The following is a 21858-nucleotide window of genomic DNA, read 5'->3' on the forward strand; positions in this document are numbered from 1 at the left end:
TTTTTATTAGATCAGTGCTACCTCAAGCAATGTTTGATTGTCACACAGTGAAAGAAGAGGAAAACAATTATTACAATACTATGAACGTTTATGACTCCATTAAATCTACAACTTTAATAGCTTGTTAGTGGAAGATCCTATTTGGTGAGAGGCCAATGTTATTCAGTCAGCATAAGATATATCAAGAATATAAACTGTTATGAATTTACGGCAGATACATATACTCTACTTCAGTGTTATTATTAGATACTGATAGCACCTTATCATATTGACCCTGCTATCTAGAGTCAGCATGGAAGGAAGCTTTGTATTTTTCTGATAACACTGGTCAATAGTGGGGGTATAAGTTTTAACAACTTGCCTAGCAGAAAAATGGGAAAGAAAATGAAAATTCAGTGCAAGATGCAAAACACCATTAAATATTCTAACTCTTATCACCAAGCTCAGCTTTCTGAATGTTTATGTTGTTTGCCTATGTAATTTACACCAGACTGATAAGTGATAGATATTGCCTTCAAAGCTAGAGTCAAAGTAGCTGTACCCGAAACAGCAATTCTCTTCATATATTATCCACACAGAATTACTAAACACTGGTGAGTATGAGAGGTCTAACAACTGTATAAACCGTTTTCACTTCTGGATCTTCTGAAGACTACTTAAATCTTTATATAATTTTTCTACACTGGATAGATACCTCAACACTTATTTTACTTTTAAACTACCTCAAGAACATTGCTAACAGTGTTTCCATAGAAAAGCAGTTAGAAAACAATGAGGCAACATGCAGTTATGAATTATGGTTGTCACATTCATTGAATGAAATTTATGTTTCTACCCATCCTGACATCACATTACCAAAAGATGCTTTATAGGTTTTCTCATATGGACTACATCACAACAAGGGACATGAGGATACTGGTTCCTAAATTAATAAGTTTACGAAGGAAATAATTTATATATTACTTATAATTAAAACATAGTTCTGTACATGAAAGCAGTGGGTGATGAGGCACATTTGCAGTAAGTTACAAAAAATTTGCCGTAATAAATTTTATGATGATTCAAACACAAAAGACTAAAAAATATTAATGCAAATGACATTGTCACATATTCAAAACCGGTCTCAAATATAACTATAATATAAGCTAATTATAAATGTGATGCAAGAATATATGAACAAAATTAAATAGCTGTTTGAAATGATAAAAAATCTGCTAGAATGGAGCAACAAATATTGGTCACTTCTCTTCTCAAACCATATGCTCAATTTGTAGTCAAAATATGAATATAAGCAAGTATCATGTAAATTTTGACCAAATACTTCGCAGTTTCACTTTACCCATTTCACTTCTAGTTCATTACAATATGTTGGATGCAGCCAAAATTAATGTTGTAAATATAGTGTAGTGTCATGATGCTGTAGATAAAACTAAATATGATTTCTTTCCACAGATTAAACAAAACATCCCACATTAGCGGCAGCAGAGACAATGAAAATAGCTTATATCCAGTGACAACATCAATGAAGTGAAATTATTATGAATGTGAAATGTTGAAAAGTAAGATTCATGATGGAAGACATATGATGAAAGAAAATGCTATGTGAGTCTATGGCTTAGGAGGAGGCAAACCATATGTGTGGGATCTAAGAATCAATCTCACGCAAAAGATGTCCGTTTTCCCACTCATCTTCACACAAGAAGCACTTATTTTATATCAGAAACTGTGCATTTTCCCAGTGATCTTTTAGTGTTATATATGAGTGTGAGATTGACATGTCAGGACTCTTCAATGAGACCTTTTCGGGGAACTATTCAACAGACACTGAAGACGAGATACTATTTGGACTGCCAGAGAGAGTGATATGGGCAACTATTGACGGAGCCCTCATGATTCCAATTTTAGCAGGGAACATTGTAACCATCTGCGCAATTTTATGGTGTCGACGTCTGTCAAGTGTACTATCAAACCAGTTCATCCTGAACTTGGCGATATCTGACTTGTTAGTAGGTCTATTTTTGCCATATCATATGGCATTCTCAATAATCGATGAACTAAACAAGTTCAAGAACACCTGTTTATTGCGATTCATACTAGTCATACTTCCAGCCAGTTCTTCGATATATAATCTCATAGCGATCGCTATTGACAGGTATATTTCCATTGTGTATCCACTACACTATTCAACGTACATGACAGCAAGGTAAGTTGCAAGAATCATTCATACGACATTTTTATAATTTCTTAAATGGTAAGATTCATGTCAGGTATCAAGATGGCTTTCTAACACATGGTTTGTTATAGTACACCTTACGAATTAAATCGCACATTTCGCAGAAGCTGAAAGAAAAGTACATATATAAATGAGGACACACTTTAAAGTGAACAGTTTGTCATTCTACATACTGTTTGTCAGGAAAACTGTAATAAAAAAGCTCCTGAAATTTTATGTAAACAGCTGCTATATCAATATCGCAATTACTTATTTGAATGGGACAAGAAATTATGAGGTTTGCTGATCAAAAGCAATTTATTACTGCTGACTTTAACATATGTTTACTTGCTGACCCTCTACACTACGCTAAAGAAAGATTACTACTGCTAGTATGTATCATAAGATAAAACTATTCTCAACCCAAAGGTTGGGCTGAATACCACTGCTCTACTAAGGCATGGTCCTATTGGAAATAGTATGGCCTTACTTTCTCGACCTTCAAACTGATTTACCAAGCTAGTGATATACGGGTACGCAGCTTAAAGTGTACTCCAAACCACAGTGTAACATGGCACTTTCACATACGCAAATTATTGCCAGAGGCAAAAGATGTGAAAAGTGCCAAAAAAAGTCCCAGGATCGATTGATATCTCTGGACCTTTAAGTACGTAGTCTGACACTTAACACACCATTCTAATAATAGATACAAGAATGTAAATTAAACAAGAAATAATCTGAAGTAGAGTAATTAACTTCAGTGCTGTAATGGAGGTTCAAAATATGTCCACGTCTGTAATAACTGCCATGTGCATTCGATGCTGGTACAGATGGAAGTTTCAAGCCAACACAGTAGTCAGTTTGACAAAATAATGTATTTCCCCTCCCATGCTCCAATTGCTTCAGTGCACTGCAATACCTGAAAGTATTGTTGTCTCATCTATCATTACCAAATCCCCAAGTGGCATATATTTCTAGGAATAATCTAACAGGTCTTGCTGCATGTGGGTATTATGCTGACCAGTCACATTAATGTGATCATCTGTCAAAGACTGAATAGCTACCTTTTGTAGTGAAGACTTCAGCGAGATATGCAGGAAGAGTGTCATTGATGTTCCGGAAGGTATTAACAGGGATTTGGCTTCACACCAATCCCACTATCGTGGCCAGCTGCACTAGGTTTCTTGGTTGAGGATCCATGGCGCAAACAGCCCAGTCCAAGTGGTCCCACAGATTATAGACTATGTTTAAATCCAGAGTGTTTGTGGCCAGGGGAATAGGGTAAAATCATCCTGGTACACTCTGAACCATGCACATACACTGTGACCTGTGTGACATGTTACATTGTCCTGCTGGTAGATTCCATTGTCTCAAGGAAAGAAACTACATTTAGGAGTAAACATGATCCTAAAGGATAAATGCATATTACATTGATCCATTGTACCTTCCAGAATGGCAAGATCACCCAGGGAATGCCATGAACACATTCCCCAGAACATAATGCTCTCTTTTTTGGCCTGGACCCTTCCGAACATTGTTGCACGGTGTAGGCTTTCAAATGTTTCACACCACACATGCCAACAGCTATTTGTCTGCTGGGGCATAAAACATGATTTGTTTAGAAGGTCCCCTGTGCCACTGTGTGAATGTCCAGCTGTGGAGCAAATTCCAGTGTTCATTGCCTAAGAACTGCTGTCAGCATAGGTGAATGAATGCAGGGCCTGTCGAGGAAGCTCATACACAATGTTCAGTGAACAATCATTGAGGAGGCATTGTTGGTAGGCCCTAGGTTCATCTGGGCAGTCAGTAGCTCAACAGTTACACATCTATTCACCCGTACAAACCTCTGCAGCCATATTCACCCCTGTCACCTACAGCCCTGGTGTACAACTGCCTCAGTGCTGCTTTTGGATAGTGCCATTTTTCCATGCAGGGAATACTTTGAGCACAGCAGCATGCAACCAGTTTACAAACTTTGTTGTTCAAAAAATGCTTCCACCCTTGGCCTGAAAGCCAATGTTCATGTCTTTTGGAGATCAGTTAAATCACTATTTCCAACAACTGCACTGTTTTCCGCATCACCCCAACATGCTTTATATGTTGTCAACTGCTAGTGGTTACTGCACACTGAAGTTTAATATAGGCAATTATCACATTCATGTGAATGAGCTGTGTATCTGCAATATGGGTTCTAATGAAGAACAAGCCTAATATTTCTACAAGTTTAATTCAACATAATAAAATTCAACAATTTTTGTAATTTTTCTCTTAAGTTGACATGTTCCACATCATAGCTTTCATAATGAATGTAGAGTATATGAATGCAACTAACTGTCAATCGAAATATAGCTGAAAATGAAATCTTATTTTTCTGGGCATCTGTTGGTGTAAGGGACCGACAGTCTTCAATGGATCATTATGGAGTACTAATGTAATTACAATTTGTTCAGCCTGTTACCCTAGTTACCTCTGTTTCTTTTTAAAACACACTGTCAGAAAAAAGAAAAAAATAGTACACCTGGAAAGAGGAAGTTGATTTTGAGCCATTGATGGCATATGTGCACCTGGGGGATAGTAGGTGTACTGATAATAGGTAACTGCAATACTGACTCTGACCTTATGTACCAAGTGCTAAAAAAATTTAAATTCTACTTAACAATGACACACTACACAAAGGTAAACTCCTAAAGAAAAGAAAGAAACAAGTGACATTTAATCCAGCTGTGATCATGACTGTATAGTGTTCAAGAGACTATGTACAAGAAGGAAACAGTTATAAAATTAGTATGCGTCTTAATGTGAAATCAACACACTTTCAACTGGTATAACAGAGAAGCACCATGGAAGGATAGACAAATAATAATAATAATCTGTGAGCTTGTCAACAATGGTATTCTGTATGAATTCAACCACTGATATACTGAAATGTATTGTTAACAGTTTAACAGAATAAGGATGAAAATGTAAGCTTACTGAAAGAAATGATTGCAGAGCTGAATCTCAGGTTTCCAGAATTTGTAAAATTATTTCATTAAAGTAAAGACAGGGAAAAGCAACTGCTACATCTACTTCTATACTAAGTAATCCACAACAAAGTGGATGGCAGAATTATCTCTTATGAAAATGTCTTCCCATCCCATCCATGTATGGAGCAGGGGACGAAAAATTTCTTAAGCAATCAATGTAATCTTGCCTTTACAGTCTCTATGGGAGTGATACATAGTAGGCTGTTGTAATTTAGTACATGCCTACATTTGTCACTTAATACTGATTGTAGCATCCTCAGGATAGTTGGTGCCTGTCTTGAAGCTGGGATCTTTATCAATATTTTAGAAAGGGCCATACAATTGTTTTGTAAACAATCTCTTCTGATTCACTGGTAGGACTCTAGGAAAATGCAATCAATCTACAAACTCTGCCACCCTCTGTACATACTACTGAGTCTACATGGTCACTCCCTTTCATATTCCTTCAAACTGCATATTTATGTGAGTTCACTGATATGAAGTTCATACAGCACTACGATCTGGTGTTTTTCGAAGTGCACAATTTTATATCTCTGACTGTATAACCAGTTATCAATCTTTTCACCACTCTGAAATCTTACCAAGATTCGACTGAATATTTCTACAGTTCTTTCAGGCACTACTTCATTCCTGATAATTGCATCATCTGCAAACAGTCTGAGGTTACTATTAATATTGCCTTCTCTGGCAGATCAAGAAAGTAGCTCCTTATCCTCATAGGAAATACAAATAATTGTATGGGTAACTACTTGTCGCATAATTTATTTATAATGGGTGGGCCAACAGAAATCTCTATTACTGAGAACTATCAACATGTCTAATATGAAATGAAAATGCAATCAAATGAAGGTCCACATTGAAATTTATCACATGATAGTGCATCACATACAATTGCAGACTTTATGGTATTAACTATCTCTTGGGACCTGTGGCGTTATACTCCCTGCAAGAAATAAAGGCAAGTACTTGAAGAAAACAGACTTTACAGTGATGTGACAAATTACCAGAAGCCTCAGTGAATAGACAATGAGGGAAAGGCAGACACCAAAAAGCAAATACCAACTACAGAACAGTTTTGAAAACATGAGACATTAGAAATGGTTGAAGGGGCTTTGGGACAACTAAGTAAGAATAACTAGAAGCTACAAATTTTACACTAGTAATGTGCAATACAGATAATAAACAAAATTATCTTTGTGCCTGCTGCAGTATTTGGGTAATTTGGATTATTTTCCTGGAACCAGTAAAGCCACAAACTATAATAGGTATGAATATGTTCTACTTGGTTCCAGTAATCCACATTGCCTCAACTTCCATTGATATCGCCTGCTGTTGGCTAGTTATTTTTCCTTTCCTCCTATGCTCTCATCCCTCTCCCTCCTGCTCTTTACTTTTTTCTGCCATCCTCATAAGAGTTATCCCATATCTCCATCCAGATATTGCAATCTATTCACCACCTTCCCTACACTCACTATTTGTTTACATTCTCTTCTTTTTAATTCACTTTTTTGCTCATTTTGCTTTTTCTTATCTGCTGTTTTGTTCTTTTCTGCATCTAACACTTCTATTCCACCTCTGTCTTTTCTTTTCATTTCTTTGCCTTTTGCCCCAATTTCAGTTAAATCTGACTTAACAGTCCTTGGGAAACAAGGCACTGATTAAACCTAGGGCAGTAACAAAACAAGTATAATCAACGAAGAACTTCCATTATATTTCATCAGAGGAAATTTGGAACCAAGTTGAGGCTCTGACACCAACTCTGTACCAATGCCGGTACTCAGCATATCGAGGGCAAGTTATGACAGCTGTGATCCAGCTTGTCAGGAGAGGATACATTGGTTTCAACACTACTCTCAACAAAATCGGTGCCTGTACCTGGACCAGTGGGGATGTAATGTCACAATGATAAGTGGGCTCTTAGTGCGAAGTTTTTTCTCAATTTGACTCGACATTATAATTGAGAAATAGCATCTCCACCCAGTATGTTTCAATTAGTTCCCTCCTACCTTTTCGAGTGCTTTACTTTTTTCCCAGGCAGTGTATCTGAGCACTTACATTTTGCTGATAATATTTTGCAATTTATCTCAAAGTCAGGATACACTTCAATACCAAATTGAGATACTTAATAAGTTTTAAAATGTGGTTAATTACAATAAGAGTAACAAAGTATAGTGAGCATATCAAAAAGAAAATAGTACGAACCTACAGTGATGTCAGAATGAGTGAATTAGCATTTGTATTTAGGGTAACAGAAAACCACAGCTACAGGGACAGAAAAATAAATAAGGGGAAGAGTAAAAATGATCCTCAGTGTTTTTAATACGCTAAAGAGTTTTCAGAACTATTGCAGTGTGACTGGAAAGTAAAGTTTATAATCAATGTGTGTCACCCATTTTGACTTCAGCTACGAGACTTGGAAACTGAACTATTAAAACACATCAAATACTACAGGTTGTTCAACAAGCTATGGAGAGATGCAAGCTGAAAATTACTGGGAGGGACAGAAACAATAAACAAAAGGAGCAGGGACCTAAATGAAGTGGAATACAGGATTGCAACTCCAATCAAAAAGAAATGGGAGACTTGTGGTGTATATAGCCAGTCTAATGAATAGTAGATAACCAATGAAGTTCTTTCCTGGATTTAAAAAATTAGAAGTTATAGTAAAACAATGAAAGAGTAGCATATATGCATATTTCTGGAGACCATACTACATGGAAAAGCCTACAGCAGAGATGGAATGTAAAGCCACATCAAACAGTAATGTATATCTCTAGCACATTACTGCTGTCCAATGCACAATGAAAGGAATGCATCAATATGAAACAATTCTGGCTCAAAAATAATTTAACACGTCACATCTTTTAGTTGTCAAAGTAACGTATGGTACTGTGAAATTGGTGAAGGTCTGATTTAAGAATTACATACAAAGCCTTTGAACAACAAGGCAAATGTTACAATATAAATTAAAATGTGTGACTGACATAAGCAAAAGGAGCATTTCACAAAATCTCTGAAGATTGAAAAACAATGTGTGCCAAAACACATTTAACTTCAACAATCTATAAAGGAAACTTCATCAAGTGCACCACAATTTTTGTGGTGGCTACAAAATATATCAGTGACTATACTGGGAGTTATGCCTTGCAAATTAAAGTACTGGTTAGCATCTCAGTCTGCAAATACAACCATTTTCTGAAATGGCTTTTCCTTTTTATACATATTAATATATATGGTGGACAAGCAAACACTATTTTCTGTACACTTGCTCTCGATGCCTGGAACATCACAATCTACACTTTCTAAGAGTCATTATATCTGTCTCATATTCTCTGCTTAACTACTGCAACCTGTAACCATTTGAACCTGGCAATTTCACTATGTTAAACTTTTTGCAGATTATCTAGTCATCATCATTCAACAGTAGGTGGGTAGTTAATCTTTCAGCTGATCCATACATCCCACTAGTCCAATAAGTTTCAAGACTTGGAGGCTTGGTTAATCCTTTTGTTGCTGTGGATGCATATACATGACTTGCTTCATCATTCCCCACGTACTATGGGCATATATAATCACAATTTGGGTTTTCTACAGTGCAATGGATGTCTCAATATGTCCTGAGCCACAGACCTCCCACTACTGCGGACAAGTTACTTTCATATCACAGTGAATACAACAGTATTTATGACAACATATGTACATCATTACATACTATCATCTGCAAAAAAAACCTTGTTTCAATATACTGAATCATTTATGAGATATGATGACTGTTATGACCACGCGATTCGTGATGCACATGGATGTGAATGGGCACGTTGTAGGTGAACATCCTTCGGACATAAAAGCCAGTAGCTTGAGTATGAAATGAGATATCCTCCTGCTGACAATTTTAAATAAAATTTCCACATGTTATCTAAATTTCACTCACTGTAATGCATGACCTAAAATTAACCATACGCTAAGTTCACACAATGCACTTTTACCTCTGTAAACTCTAAACTTTCATGCAATGTTTTACTTAATTTGATGCAACACAATAAGTATGATGGATACCAAAAAGAAATTCAGTTCTTAAGTGAGTGAAAGTATCACACTGTAAGATGTGCAAAAATCAAATTTTTTCATCAAACAATTTTGTAAAAAAACAGATGATAAGTATTTTATATCAGCCACGACATTGTCTCTCTACAAACAGTACAGTCACAACAAAAACCACCTTAGCACAGAATGCAAAGAGTATGTCTGCAGTAATGAATGGTTTAATAAAAAGTAGAGAAAAATTGCAATGGTTTTTAATGCTCCAAGCATTCTAGATAGATGGGGAGGGAAAGGGGGGGGGGGAGAGATAGGGAGGGAGAGAGAGAGAGAGAGGGGCGTTTTATTTATTTATTTTCCACTTTGTGAACTTAATCATGTTAGCACACTCTTTACTATTATTATCTCCTAAAATTTCCTTCTGTTTACAGGAAAGCATTAGTGATAGTCGGAGTTGGCTGGATACTTTCTGCCATAGTATCAACAATGCCCAGCTATTGGAATAAATACAGTGAGGACAAGGACTGTTTGGTTGACAATGTGCTACCAAAAGCCTACATCATATGCATCATCACACCAGCATTTGTTCTGGTACTTGTAGCAATGTTGGTACTTTACTGGCGAATATGGAAGGAAGCTTCAGAACAAGCCAGAAGACTTAGGAACGTTACTAACTCTCAGTCAGATTGGAAATCTGTCCAGGTGAATATGTACGCTGCTGTTTCATTTGCACAGAAATATGTTAATCTAGCTGCAACTGCAATTGCTTTTTTGCACTCTATATCATTTAATACAATCACCATCTTAACTAATTTTTTTGTGGTTCTTATTTACTGAACTGTTCTCTCTTCTTCCTTTATTTTTATTTATGTATTTATTTTTTTTCCTTTCACAGGTTGTTCTTTTAGTCTTGGGCTCTTTCTCCATCTGTTGGCTACCCTATTTCACAGTCATCTGTTGTCGTGTTGCTGGTGCAAAGTCATACACATCCTTTGTGGTTTACAAAGCAGCATTTTCAATGGGTATGGCCAACTCGTGCATAAATCCACTCATATATGCATGGAAAAACACTGAATTTAAGAATGCTTTTAGAAATATACTTCATTGCAAGTCACCAAACCGAGCAGATCATCTACTAGAAACTATAACTACACATACCGAACTGCACACTATTGACAGTTCATGTGGAGGTTTCACTTAATTGTCAATGATTGTTTAATCTTCTTTTTGTAAATATAGTTCTGAAAAAATGTAAAACTTTATCTTTGCAATTTATTTTTTCAATAGCCTCATTTATCAGTTCCTTCCATTCATTCCCAAAAGTCCAGAAAATAAGTAAATAAAAACTGAATGTAGGGCATTAACAAATTAATGTCAATAAGAGAAGAACTGAATTTACATCAGAAGAAACCAAAATCATGGCAATAAAAGATTGCAACAGCAGAACACAATCTGTAAGTTGCACAGATGTAAGTCAGAAAGGGTTCCTTACACAAATGCCTGTTTCTCAATGTCATTTTCATAAACAAAATTATAATATATTAACAGACCAAGAAAACATTTTTATAATGGGCCATCAACGAGCTTGCGATAAGCAGGGAGCAGTTTTCCAGGTAAACACACCCGTAGGCAAGCAATTGGACTAACACACCTCCCAGGATTACGAGAACAAAATGCATTCTGTAAATCACATGTTGTTCTAGTTTAATGGTATGCATTGCCCTCACACTGTAGACACAGATCAGCCAGATGTAACATGTAACAAAGCCTTGTCAGATGACATGAAATACAAAACAAAACTTGCAAATTGTAATGTCCAACAGAAGTTATGATGATAATCGGAGATGGTGTTTGATGTCATTATGCAATATACCAGAACAAGTTTATCCAGTGTCTTTTTCTCACATGTTTACACAGTTCACATCAGAATATATTTGTCATATATAAAGTTAAGGAAAAATTGCAGTGATCTCTGGTGCACGGGATGTGACATTAGCGTAAGAAAAAGCCTCATAAACCTCTTGAGAGAGTAACTGATGTATGACATTAAATTTCTGTAAACGACACTTATTACATCCCACAGCTGAGGTTGCTAACCAAAACTAGTTGACCGGTGTTCATCCCACACATATCTGGCTCAAATCCTTGTAATGGAAGAAAAGTGTCATCACCAGCAAAGAGAAGATGGGCTATGGCATACAAATCCATATTATTAGATATTTTGCCAATGTTGCATTTTAAATTCCAAACGTATTTGCACTTTTATGGCCTGAGGATATGTGACTGTCAATGGGGATGTGCAGCACCTTAAGCTCTCCCTTCTTTGCATTCTATACTCTATTGTAACAATACAACCACAAATTCTACTAACTTACACTACACTAGCTCTCTCCATAATCATCCATGGAACACAGATATACACAGCACTATATTGTTCTGATGAATGCACAGGCAAACAGCCTCCATTAAGTCTCCACCCATAACAGAAGTGCAATTCTTGCATAGTCCTCTACATTCATGTGATGCACATCACAATCAAAAATGAGGAGGCGAGAGAAGCATAAAAATTACCACCATTCACATGGTGTATTGGTTATTAATCAGTAAACATAGAGCCTTGACACAAACAGTACTTCTTTCTAAGCAACCCACTGCCTGTCACAACTCGAGACATTGCTAATCAAACGATGAATACTAATAACGTTATCAACCACGTAACCATCTAATATGTCATCAATTCATTCTTTTCCCTATGTGGGATGGTATAGGGGTTTCTAATGCACATATGTCAGGGGGAAGGAAAAAAAATCAATCTATCTTTCTTTCTTCTGTTAATTGCTACACTATTGTGTGTTTAAATTATTTGTGACTTTCGTTATTTGGCACACCAGGTGGGACATGATGTGATTGCCCCGGTAATACCAATGACAAGCTGGCTTTTCCTACCACACTGCCAGTGATTTGGCTGGTAAAGCATCCCTGTTGCCATGCCATGGGTAAAGAGTACCACATGGTGTCATGCATTAGAAGCAGCTAAGTTTGTCAGCTCTGGTAAAGTGGTCTTTTCTAGTGCTGAAGCAGTCATGATGTATTGTGAATGAGAGTTCTGTGTTGGTGCTGTATTAACAACAACGGTGCAGCATGTCTACACTAGATTCACAACAAAAGTGCCTGTCACAACAAAAGTGCCTGTCACAACAAAAGTGCCTGTCACAACAAAAGTGCCTGTCACAACAAAAGTGCCTGTCACAACAAAAGTGCCTGTCACAACAAAAGTGCCTGTCACAACAAAAGTGCCTGTCACAACAAAAGTGCCTGTCACAACAAAAGTGCCTGTCACAACAAAAGTGCCTGTCACAACAAAAGTGCCTGTCACAACAAAAGTGCCTGTCACAACAAAAGTGCCTGTCACAACAAAAGTGCCTGTCACAACAAAAGTGCCTGTCACAACAAAAGTGCCTGTCACAACAAAAGTGCCTGTCACAACAAAAGTGCCTGTCACAACAAAAGTGCCTGTCACAACAAAAGTGCCTGTCACAACAAAAGTGCCTGTCACAACAAAAGTGCTTGTCACAACAAAAGTGCTTGTCACAACAAAAGTGGTTCACTGGCTGTGAAGATAATGTTCTGCTGCAAAATATTACTCTGAATTCAACAATAGTGAACAACTGACAGTGCCACTGTTGTGACCAACAGAAGTTCCAGCAACAAAACGGAGGAAAGTAGATATTTTGCTCCGGGTGCAAAGAAAATTCCATTGGCTAAAACTGAACCTAGCAGTTATAAGGCGGAGCTAATGGAGCTTTTAATGCTGTACAAGCCAAAAACTCCACACTACCAGATCGACGAACCGATTGATGCAAAAACATAGTTTAATTGGATTTCCTTCATATCATGATCATTTAAATGCGACTGAGAATGTATGGGTCTAGGTGAAAAGTAATGTGACAAAACAACAAGAAGTTTACACTTGGTGAGGCTGAAATGCTGACAAAAAGAAGCCATTGTAAATGTTACATTACAGGACTAGTCTCAAGTTGTCAGTCATACCAAGAAGGTAGTTGAAAAGGCATGGATTCATGAAGAACTAACGAGTTTTGAGTAATACTTAACTTCTCTAATTGCCATGTTAAAAACCTACTTCTTTTGCCAAAACACAGTATAGTTTACAAATATTTATCTTGCAAGGCTTTCTAATGTCGTCGAAATTGTGACAGAACCCTGGAACAATGTGTTATTAAACCGGCAACTGAGGGCAAGACTGGTCAATAGTTTCTGAAAAAGCTTAGTCTCAGTATAAAAACAAACTTATAACTTCTTCACTTATGTTGTTGCAAAATCCACAGAAATTCTTATTTCAACAGCTAACAATGACCCTCAAAAATTACATCATTTCACTGAAAAAAAATTGCAGTTGCTTGAATACTGTGGTAGACATGGAAGTTTTGCATATTAATCATAAGACAAACTACTCTCCACATGGTTTGTTATCATTTGCCAAAATCTTGTTTCGATATCTCAAACTGTTCATACAACATGAAGGGTTTACGAATACTTCATTCTGTCTTTTTCAGTGGTGCGCATGTTTGTGATGAAGAGCTTTACACACATTCCATTTTCTTAAGACTGTAGACAGAAAAGTAATACCTTCCAAGTTTAAAAGGATCAACACATGACCTAACATGCACCACATGCAAATTCGTAGTTGACACCTTTTTTCACAGCAAACTAAAAATTTATTACTGCAGTTTACCTAATAACAAAATATCACAGTAACTATGACCATTAACAAAATGATATGAGTTCATCATGACGTTGATAAACAAAACTATGAGATGTGCAGGAATAAGTTTTTTGCCAACAAATTTCTCAAAATCATTAGAGAAAAATAGCAGTTCGGCAGGGTTGCATGCCTTGATTACTGTCACCAGCTGGCACTCTCACAAGCTCGTAACTAAGCTCCCTCCACTTGCTCCGTACAGAACTGTCAAATGTCGCAACTTATTTTAAACATACTATAGGAGCGTAGGAACAATTTTTTCAGTCAATTTTACTTGTCTGACGGTGAGCATTGAGCTCTGCAAAGCACACTGTGACTGAGTGTTTCCCTGCTTAGCTGGGCGGTAACACGCTTGCCTACCATACAGCGGGCCCAGATTCAATTCCCGGACAGGTTAGGGGTTTTCTCCGTCCGTGGCCTAGGTGGTGTGTTGCTGCCATCATCCTTTCATCATCTTAACTGGCATGCAATTTGCCCAATGTGGTGTCGACTGAACTAAGACTTGTACCCAGTGGCAGAATATCCCTGGTTGGGACCTCCCAGCCAACAATGCTATGCAATCATTTCTTTTTCTTTAACTGTAGGTTCGCTTGACTCAGTTAATAATAATCTTCAAGTAAGTGGAAAGTGTTACACCATTACATGAACAAAAATCCCAAATTTTGCAAAAACGTTACAAAAGTATGTTGCGTACTTCATAATTTTGTGATACTACCACAAGCCTACATCATATGCATCATCACACCAGTGTTTGTTCTGTAGTAATGTTGGTACTTTATTGGCAAATATGGAACGAAGCTTCAGAACAAGCCACAAGACATCAGAACGTTACTAACTCTCAGTCAGATTGGAAATCTGTCCAGGTGAGTATGTACACTGCTGTTTCATTTGCACAAAAATATGTTTTATCTAGCTGCAACTGCAATTGCTTTTTGCACTCTACATCATTTAATACAACCATTTCTATTTGGTCAAAGCAAATTATCTTTACGAACATAATTTTATTTCACCCTAACTTTCATTAGAGAATATTTGGATTAAAATTAGTTAACTCTGAAAGGGATGATCAAGTGAAACGTAAATTTTTGTAAAAAAAAAAGTATCACTCGAAACTGTGTTTACTTTATTGGTGGTAACCTGTTTCGGTTATTTAAACCAACATCACACCAAATTCAATAAGGAGCCAGAGTAGGGGAATCATCAAGCAGACAGGGACAGGCACCATGTGGTAGTAAAAGCAACCACAGTGTATTTTCTTCACTGAATGGTTCTAATTATGGTTCATAAACAAGCCTGCTTTTATCACCAGTACAATTAAATCAACTTTGAGTGACACTTTTTATAAAGAAGTAAAACTGCAGAAATTCCAGATGGGTGCCAAAAACTCAATTTTTGTAACTTACCTCAACTCCAGTTACACCAAGAGCTGTACGAATATTTGAAGTCATACGGAATGGTACATTTTCTGGCACTCTTAATGTTTTCCCTTTTTCAAAACAAACATTGTAATCAATGTGCACCACCTACAATTAAAAAAGAATTAAAAAGAAATATTCTTTTACCATCTTAATGTTGTAAATCACACAAAAATTTACTCTGTGATTAAAATTTTAACATTCTCAAAGACTGCTGTGTCTACTCTCAAACTGAAGAAAATATGTGGGGGTTATTTACTACTTTGTAGTTTGTGTCTTAGACCCCTGGGATTTTGTAAATTTGCTGATTACAATGGTACATTTATTTCAAATGACAGATAACATACCAAGTATTATATAACAAGCAATATTATTCAAAGTACACCTTTTTTTTTAAGAGGGTCAGAAGCAGATAGTGTGTCTTCATGTGGACGATATCTTTTTCCTGCCAATTGGCAAAGGAAACAAGAGTTACAGCATGTAGTGTGGGACAGAAGCATAAAGCATACTGCCAATACTGGAAAGTAGTTTCCAGTCTCCATGCACAGAATGCAACACACACTCGCATTTTATCGGCATGCCATTCTAGTGAAGTTATGCTTTTTCCAGCCTTCCAACAAGTTTCACAGCCAACATCTTACAACAAATAATTCAACATATAACAGAGCCCACAATTTATTTTGCCATCCTCATATTTACAGAGCATCAGAAAATCTGAACACATCATGAATACAAAAACCAAAGGCCCAAACAAGGGTATTAATTATTATCCAGAACCAACAACTTCAATTGAGAAGCTTCTTTCAGTTTAGTAACTGACCTGAAGCAAGTGTCACCAAAGTATAAAACAATGTACTGTAATCTTTGGATAATCAAAAATTAAAATAAATGGATAATTTGACCATTGAACTACTGGCACTTAAAGAGAGCTGGCAGTATTGGCAGTTTACTGATTGCTTTCAGTATTGGTACAAACTGATTTTACACTTTTTTTTTTAACAGCAAAATGTCATCACGTAGTCGCAACAATATGAAACTAAATATTCAAACTGCTGCTGTACAGTAATGAAACCAAAAATTATTTTCATGAAAACTATTACAACACTAATGAGCATGGCAGAAAACAACACTGGGAACCATAAATCTTCATTCCTGTTTGATATCTCATCTATTTGTTGAAACGTTATTTTTAAATAAAAATTTGGGATAACAGTAATATTTACTTTTAATAACAAAGTAACACACACGCAAAAGTGTGTTTTAGTGATATTTCAACATTTCACGTTTTTACTTTCTTGTTATCATAATGTAACACACAAACCTCTCCAGTAGAAAGATCAACAAGGACATTGTCGAGATGTCTATCTCCTAGTCCTATTATGTATCCAATAACTGACATCACTGCAACAGAGTATGAATAAGTGCGAGTAGTCTGCCACCAAGCACCAGCATTAAGACTATTGCACCACAGCTCTCTGCAAATGAAATAAATAAATAAATCACCTAAAGCAGCGTAAATCAGCGATTAACAAGCTATGAACATACTACAATGAAATTTCTACAAATCAGTCACACTATCAAATTTAAAACTAATTGTACAAATACTGAAAGAAGTAAACATAGCCACTCTGAGTAATGTTGTGATACTGATTGGTAGACAGCCACATAAAACAATAAATAAAAATATAAAAAAAATCTGTGAAGTTATTTGTATTTCACCAATGAATTCCCAGTATCATATTAAAATTAAGTTCGCAGTTTTGCAACATCAAACTCACAAATCTGTTCTCAGCAACCAGATCATATACTTACTTTTTCACCCTAGCACTTCACAGTGCAACAACATATGTGAAGAGGAAAAATCTCTTTAGTTTGCTTTGGCATTGTTTATTGATACAAGCAATCTGGGGATGGGTAAAACATCAGAACAGAATCAAGAATTTTTATTAAGTAGTCTTATTTGGGTCAAGGCTGTATGGTAAAGTTGAAGGTGTGACCAAACATATCCTAGATTTTACAACTTCACTACAAGTTAAAACACGACAGTCATACTTTTCGAAAAGGTAACATTCTATGAAATTAAATTTATGGTTGTATTATGTAAGGTGGAGAAAAATGTTAAAATGTTGGAGGGATGGCCCCATGAAGATTTAAACCAAGTATCAACAGATGTCGATGGATGGCAGATAGCAGCAATGGACGGAATACAGTGGAGGAGGAAACTTGTAGAAGCATGCAGTCCACTGGGCCTGATCACATAGTAGTAGTAGTAGTAGGAGGAGGAGGAGGAGGAGGAGGAGGAGGAAAATGACCTGATTGTAAGGTCTAAGCAGGGCAGAGAACATCAAATTGAGCAAAATTTTCCAGATAACCATAGGTCAAAATTCTACTGTTGTGGAGCTATGACCACAAAACATCACTCAATAAGCAACAATTGTGCAGAACTGCAAGCATTTGAACTTATACCTGTTATGCTAAAGAATGGAGTTTGTTTTATTTATTGAGCTTTTCGTCAAATACAAAGGTCTCTCTCCAACATAAAAATGCACTATGAACTTATTACCATGAGTATTACACACATACTCCACACACTCTCTTAAAGATGTCCTTCCAGATACTTCGATCCTGAGTGTTTTCTCCTGCACCAAATCTTCTCACTGTAAGCTGCACATTTTGAAGCCAGGTAGACACTGTTCTTCTTCTTCTTCTTCTTCCTCAGTCAATTTCCCACTCCAATTATCAATTTTTGTATTATGTAATTTCCTTTGCTCCAACACACTGCATATGAATCGTGAATTTGCAAAACAACTTAAGTGCACATTTTCATTGTTTTGAGTTATGGGTACAGCAACGTTCCAACACCCAACACGCATCACTTAATACCAAAGAGACTTTAGTCCCCAACTTCTGTACATTATTTACAGTAACAGAACATTCCTGTTTACTGGCAAGACAGCCTTAGTCCAGGACTTAAGTTGTTTCGCTCGTCAGGTAATAACAATTGTTAATAGATTCATGTATAGCTTTAAGTTGGTAAAACGTCTATTACTTTTGTTGGTGTGATAGACCTGCAATACATTAGTTGAAAAACAAAAATGGCGCCTACCAGCAGTTCTTTATGTATCGGTGTTGCTGAAAATAAAGAAAATAATGACCAAAAACGCAAGAAAGGAATGAAAAGTGCTGCAGAATACAAGAGCTGCAATAAAGTGTGCTATGGTTAAAGGTTTGGAGCGCATAAATCATATGGGGAAGTTAGTTTCAGCTGAACAAACAAGACCTGCTTGCGGGTATGCAATTTGGATTTAATTTTGTTTTACAATGTTCTTGTAGCTAACTGAGACTGGTAATTACTAGCAAGGCAGACTCTTGAGTGTAAAAAATTGGCATATATTTCAGATGCGGGAAGCAATGTCTCAATTTGATTTCCGAAAATGCATTGTTGTTGTTGTTGTTGTCTTCAGTCCTGAGACTGGTTTGATGCAGCTCTCCATGCTACTCTATCCTGTGCAAGCTTCTTCATCTCCCAGTACCTAGTGCAACCTACATCCTTCTGAATCTGCTTAGTGTACTCATCTCTCGGTCTCCCTCTACGATTTTTACCCTCCACGCTGCCCTCCAATGCTAAATTTGTGATCCCTTGATGCCTCAAAATATGTCCTACCAACCGATCCCTTCTTCTAGTCAAGTTGTGCCACAAACTTCTCTTCTCCCCAATCCTATTCAATACCTCCTCATTAGTTACGTGATCTATCCACCTTATCTTCAGTATTCTTCTGTAGCACCACATTTCGAAAGCTTCTATTCTCTTCTTGTTCAAACTAGTTATCGTCCATGTTTCACTTCCATACATGGCTACACTCCAAACAAATATTTTCAGAAACGACTTCCTGATACATAAATCTATATTCGATGTTAACAAATTTCTCTTCTTCAGAAACGCTTTCCTTGCCATTGCCAGTCTACATTTTATATCCTCTCTACTTCGACCATCATCAGTTATTTTACTTCCTAAATAGCAAAACTCCTTTACTACTTTAAGTGTCTCATTTCCTAATCTAATTCCCTCAGCATCACCCGATTTAATTTGACTACATTCCATTATCCTCGTTTTGCTTTTGGTAATGTTCATCTTATATCCTCCTTTCAAGACACTGTCCATTCCGTTCAACTGCTCTTCCAAGTCCTTTGCCGTCTCTGACAGAATTACAATGTCATTGGCGAACCTCAAAGTTTTTACTTCATCTCCATGAATTTTAATACCTGCTACAAATTTTTCTTTTGTTTCCTTTACTGCTTGCTCAATATACAGATTGAATAACATCGGGGAGAGGCTACAACCCTGTCTCACTCCTTTCCCAATCACTGCTTCCCTTTCATGCCCCTCGACTCTTATGACTGCCATCTGGTTTCTGTACAAATTGTAAATAGCCTTTCGCTCCCTGTATTTTACCCCTGCCACCTTTAGAATTTGAAAAAGAGTATTCCAGTCAACATTGTCAAAAGCTTTCTCTAAGTCTACAAATGCTAGAAACGTAGGTTTGCCTTTTCTTAATCTTTCTTCTAAGATAAGTCGTAAGGTCAGTATTGCCTCACGTGTTCCAACATTTCGACGGAATCCAAACTGATCCTCCCCGAGGTCTGCATCTACCAGTTTTTCCATTCGTCTGTAAAGAATTCGCGTTAGTATTTTGCAGCCGTGGCTTATTAAACTGATAGTTCGGTAATTTTCACATCTGTCAACACCTGCTTTCTTTGGGATTGGAATTATTATATTCTTCTTGAAGTCTGAGGGTATTTCGCCTGTCTCATACATCTTGCTAACCAGCTGGTAGAGTTTTGTCATGACTGGCTCTCCCAAGGCCGTCAGTAGTTCTAATGGAATGTTGTCTACTCCGGGGGCCTTGTTTCGACTCAGGTCTTTCAGTGCTCTGTCAAACTCTTCACGCAGTATCGTATCTCCCATTTCGTCTTCATCTACATCCTCTACTATTTCCATAATATTGTCCTCAAGTACATCGCCCTTGTATAAACCTTCTATATACTCCTTCCACCTTTCTGCCTTCCCTTCTTTGCTTAGAACTGGGCTGCCATCTGAGCTCTTGATATTCATACACGTGGTTCTCTTCTCTCCAAAGGTCTCTTTAATTTTCCTGTAGACAGTATCTATCTTACCCCTAGTGAGATAAGCTTCTACATCCTTACATTTGTCCTCTAGCCATCCCTGTTTAGCCATTTTGCACTTCCTTTCGATCTCATTTTTGAGACGTTTGTATTCCTTTTTGCCTGCTTCATTTACTGCATTTTTATATTTTCTCCTTTCATCAATTAAATTCAATATTTCTTCTGTTACCCAAGGATTTCTACTAGCCCTCGTCTTTTTACGTACTTGATTATTTGCTGCCTTCACTACTTCATCCCTCAAAGCTACCCATTTTTCTTCTACTGTATTTCTTTCCCCCATTCCTGCCAATTTTTCCCTTATGCTCTCCTTGAAACTCTGTACAACCTCTGGTTCTTTCAGTTTATCCAAGTCATATCTCCTTAAGTTCCTTCCTTTTTGCAGTTTCTTAAGTTTTAATCTACAGTTCATAACCAATAGATTGTGGTCAGAGTCCACATCTGCCCCTGGAAATGTCTTACAACTTAAAACCTGGTCCGTAAATGTCTGTCTTACCATTATATAATCTATCTGATACCTTTTAGTATCTCCAGGGTTCTTCCATGTGTACAACCTTCTTTTATGATTCTTAAACCAAGTATTAGCTATGATTAAGTTGTGCTCTGTGCAAAATTCTACCAGGTGGCTTCCTCTTTCATTTCTTAACCCCAATCCATATTCACCTACTACGTTTCCTTCTCTCCCTTCTCCTACTGCCGAATTCCAGTCACCCATGACTATTAAATTTTCATCACCCTCTACTATCTGAATAATTTCTTTTGTTTCATCATACATTTCTTCAATTTCTTCGTCATCTGCAGAGCTAGTTGGCATATTAACCTGTACTACTGTAGTAGGTGTGCGCTTCGTATCTATCTTGGCCACAATAATGCGTTCACTATGCTGTTTGTAGTAGCTTACCCGCATTCCTATTTTCCTATTCATTATTAAACCTACTCCTGCATTACCCCTATTTGATTTTGTGTTTATAACCCTGTAGTCACCTGACCAGAAGTCTTGTTCTTCCTGCCACCGAACTTCACTAATTCCCACTATATCTAACTTTAACCTATCCATTTCCCTTTTTAAATTTTCTAACCTACCTGCCCGATTAAGGGATCTGACATTCCACGCTCCGATCCGTAGAACGCCAGTTTTCTTTCTCCTGATAACGACATCCTCTTGAGTAGTCCCCGCCCGGAGATCCGAATGGGGGACTATTTTAC

The 21858-nt window shown here is 37.0% G+C and overlaps 2 protein-coding genes across 2 annotated transcripts in view; one reads left to right on the forward strand and one right to left on the reverse strand.

The window, feature by feature from the left end:
- The window catches only part of LOC126353895 (serine/threonine-protein kinase SMG1-like), a 364235-nt gene that overhangs the window by 77986 nt on the left and 264391 nt on the right, over positions 1-21858 (reverse strand). Inside the window, exons 35-36 of the mRNA XM_050003118.1 lie at positions 16793-16946; positions 15460-15579 (exon numbers count right to left, since the gene is read on the reverse strand). Coding sequence (XP_049859075.1) covers positions 15460-15579; positions 16793-16946 — 274 coding nt within the window. The remainder of the gene's footprint in view (positions 1-15459; positions 15580-16792; positions 16947-21858) is intronic.
- On the forward strand, positions 304-10538 carry LOC126353896 (octopamine receptor 1-like). Its single transcript, XM_050003119.1, has 4 exons — positions 304-593; positions 1453-2203; positions 9708-9978; positions 10172-10538. The coding sequence occupies exons 2-4, from the start codon at positions 1776-1778 to the stop codon at positions 10475-10477; spliced, it is 1005 nt and encodes a 334-aa protein (XP_049859076.1). The 5' UTR covers positions 304-593; positions 1453-1775; the 3' UTR covers positions 10478-10538.

Source organism: Schistocerca gregaria, chromosome 3 (genome assembly GCF_023897955.1).
Source record: "Schistocerca gregaria isolate iqSchGreg1 chromosome 3, iqSchGreg1.2, whole genome shotgun sequence".
Classification (NCBI taxonomy): domain Eukaryota; kingdom Metazoa; phylum Arthropoda; class Insecta; order Orthoptera; family Acrididae; genus Schistocerca; species Schistocerca gregaria.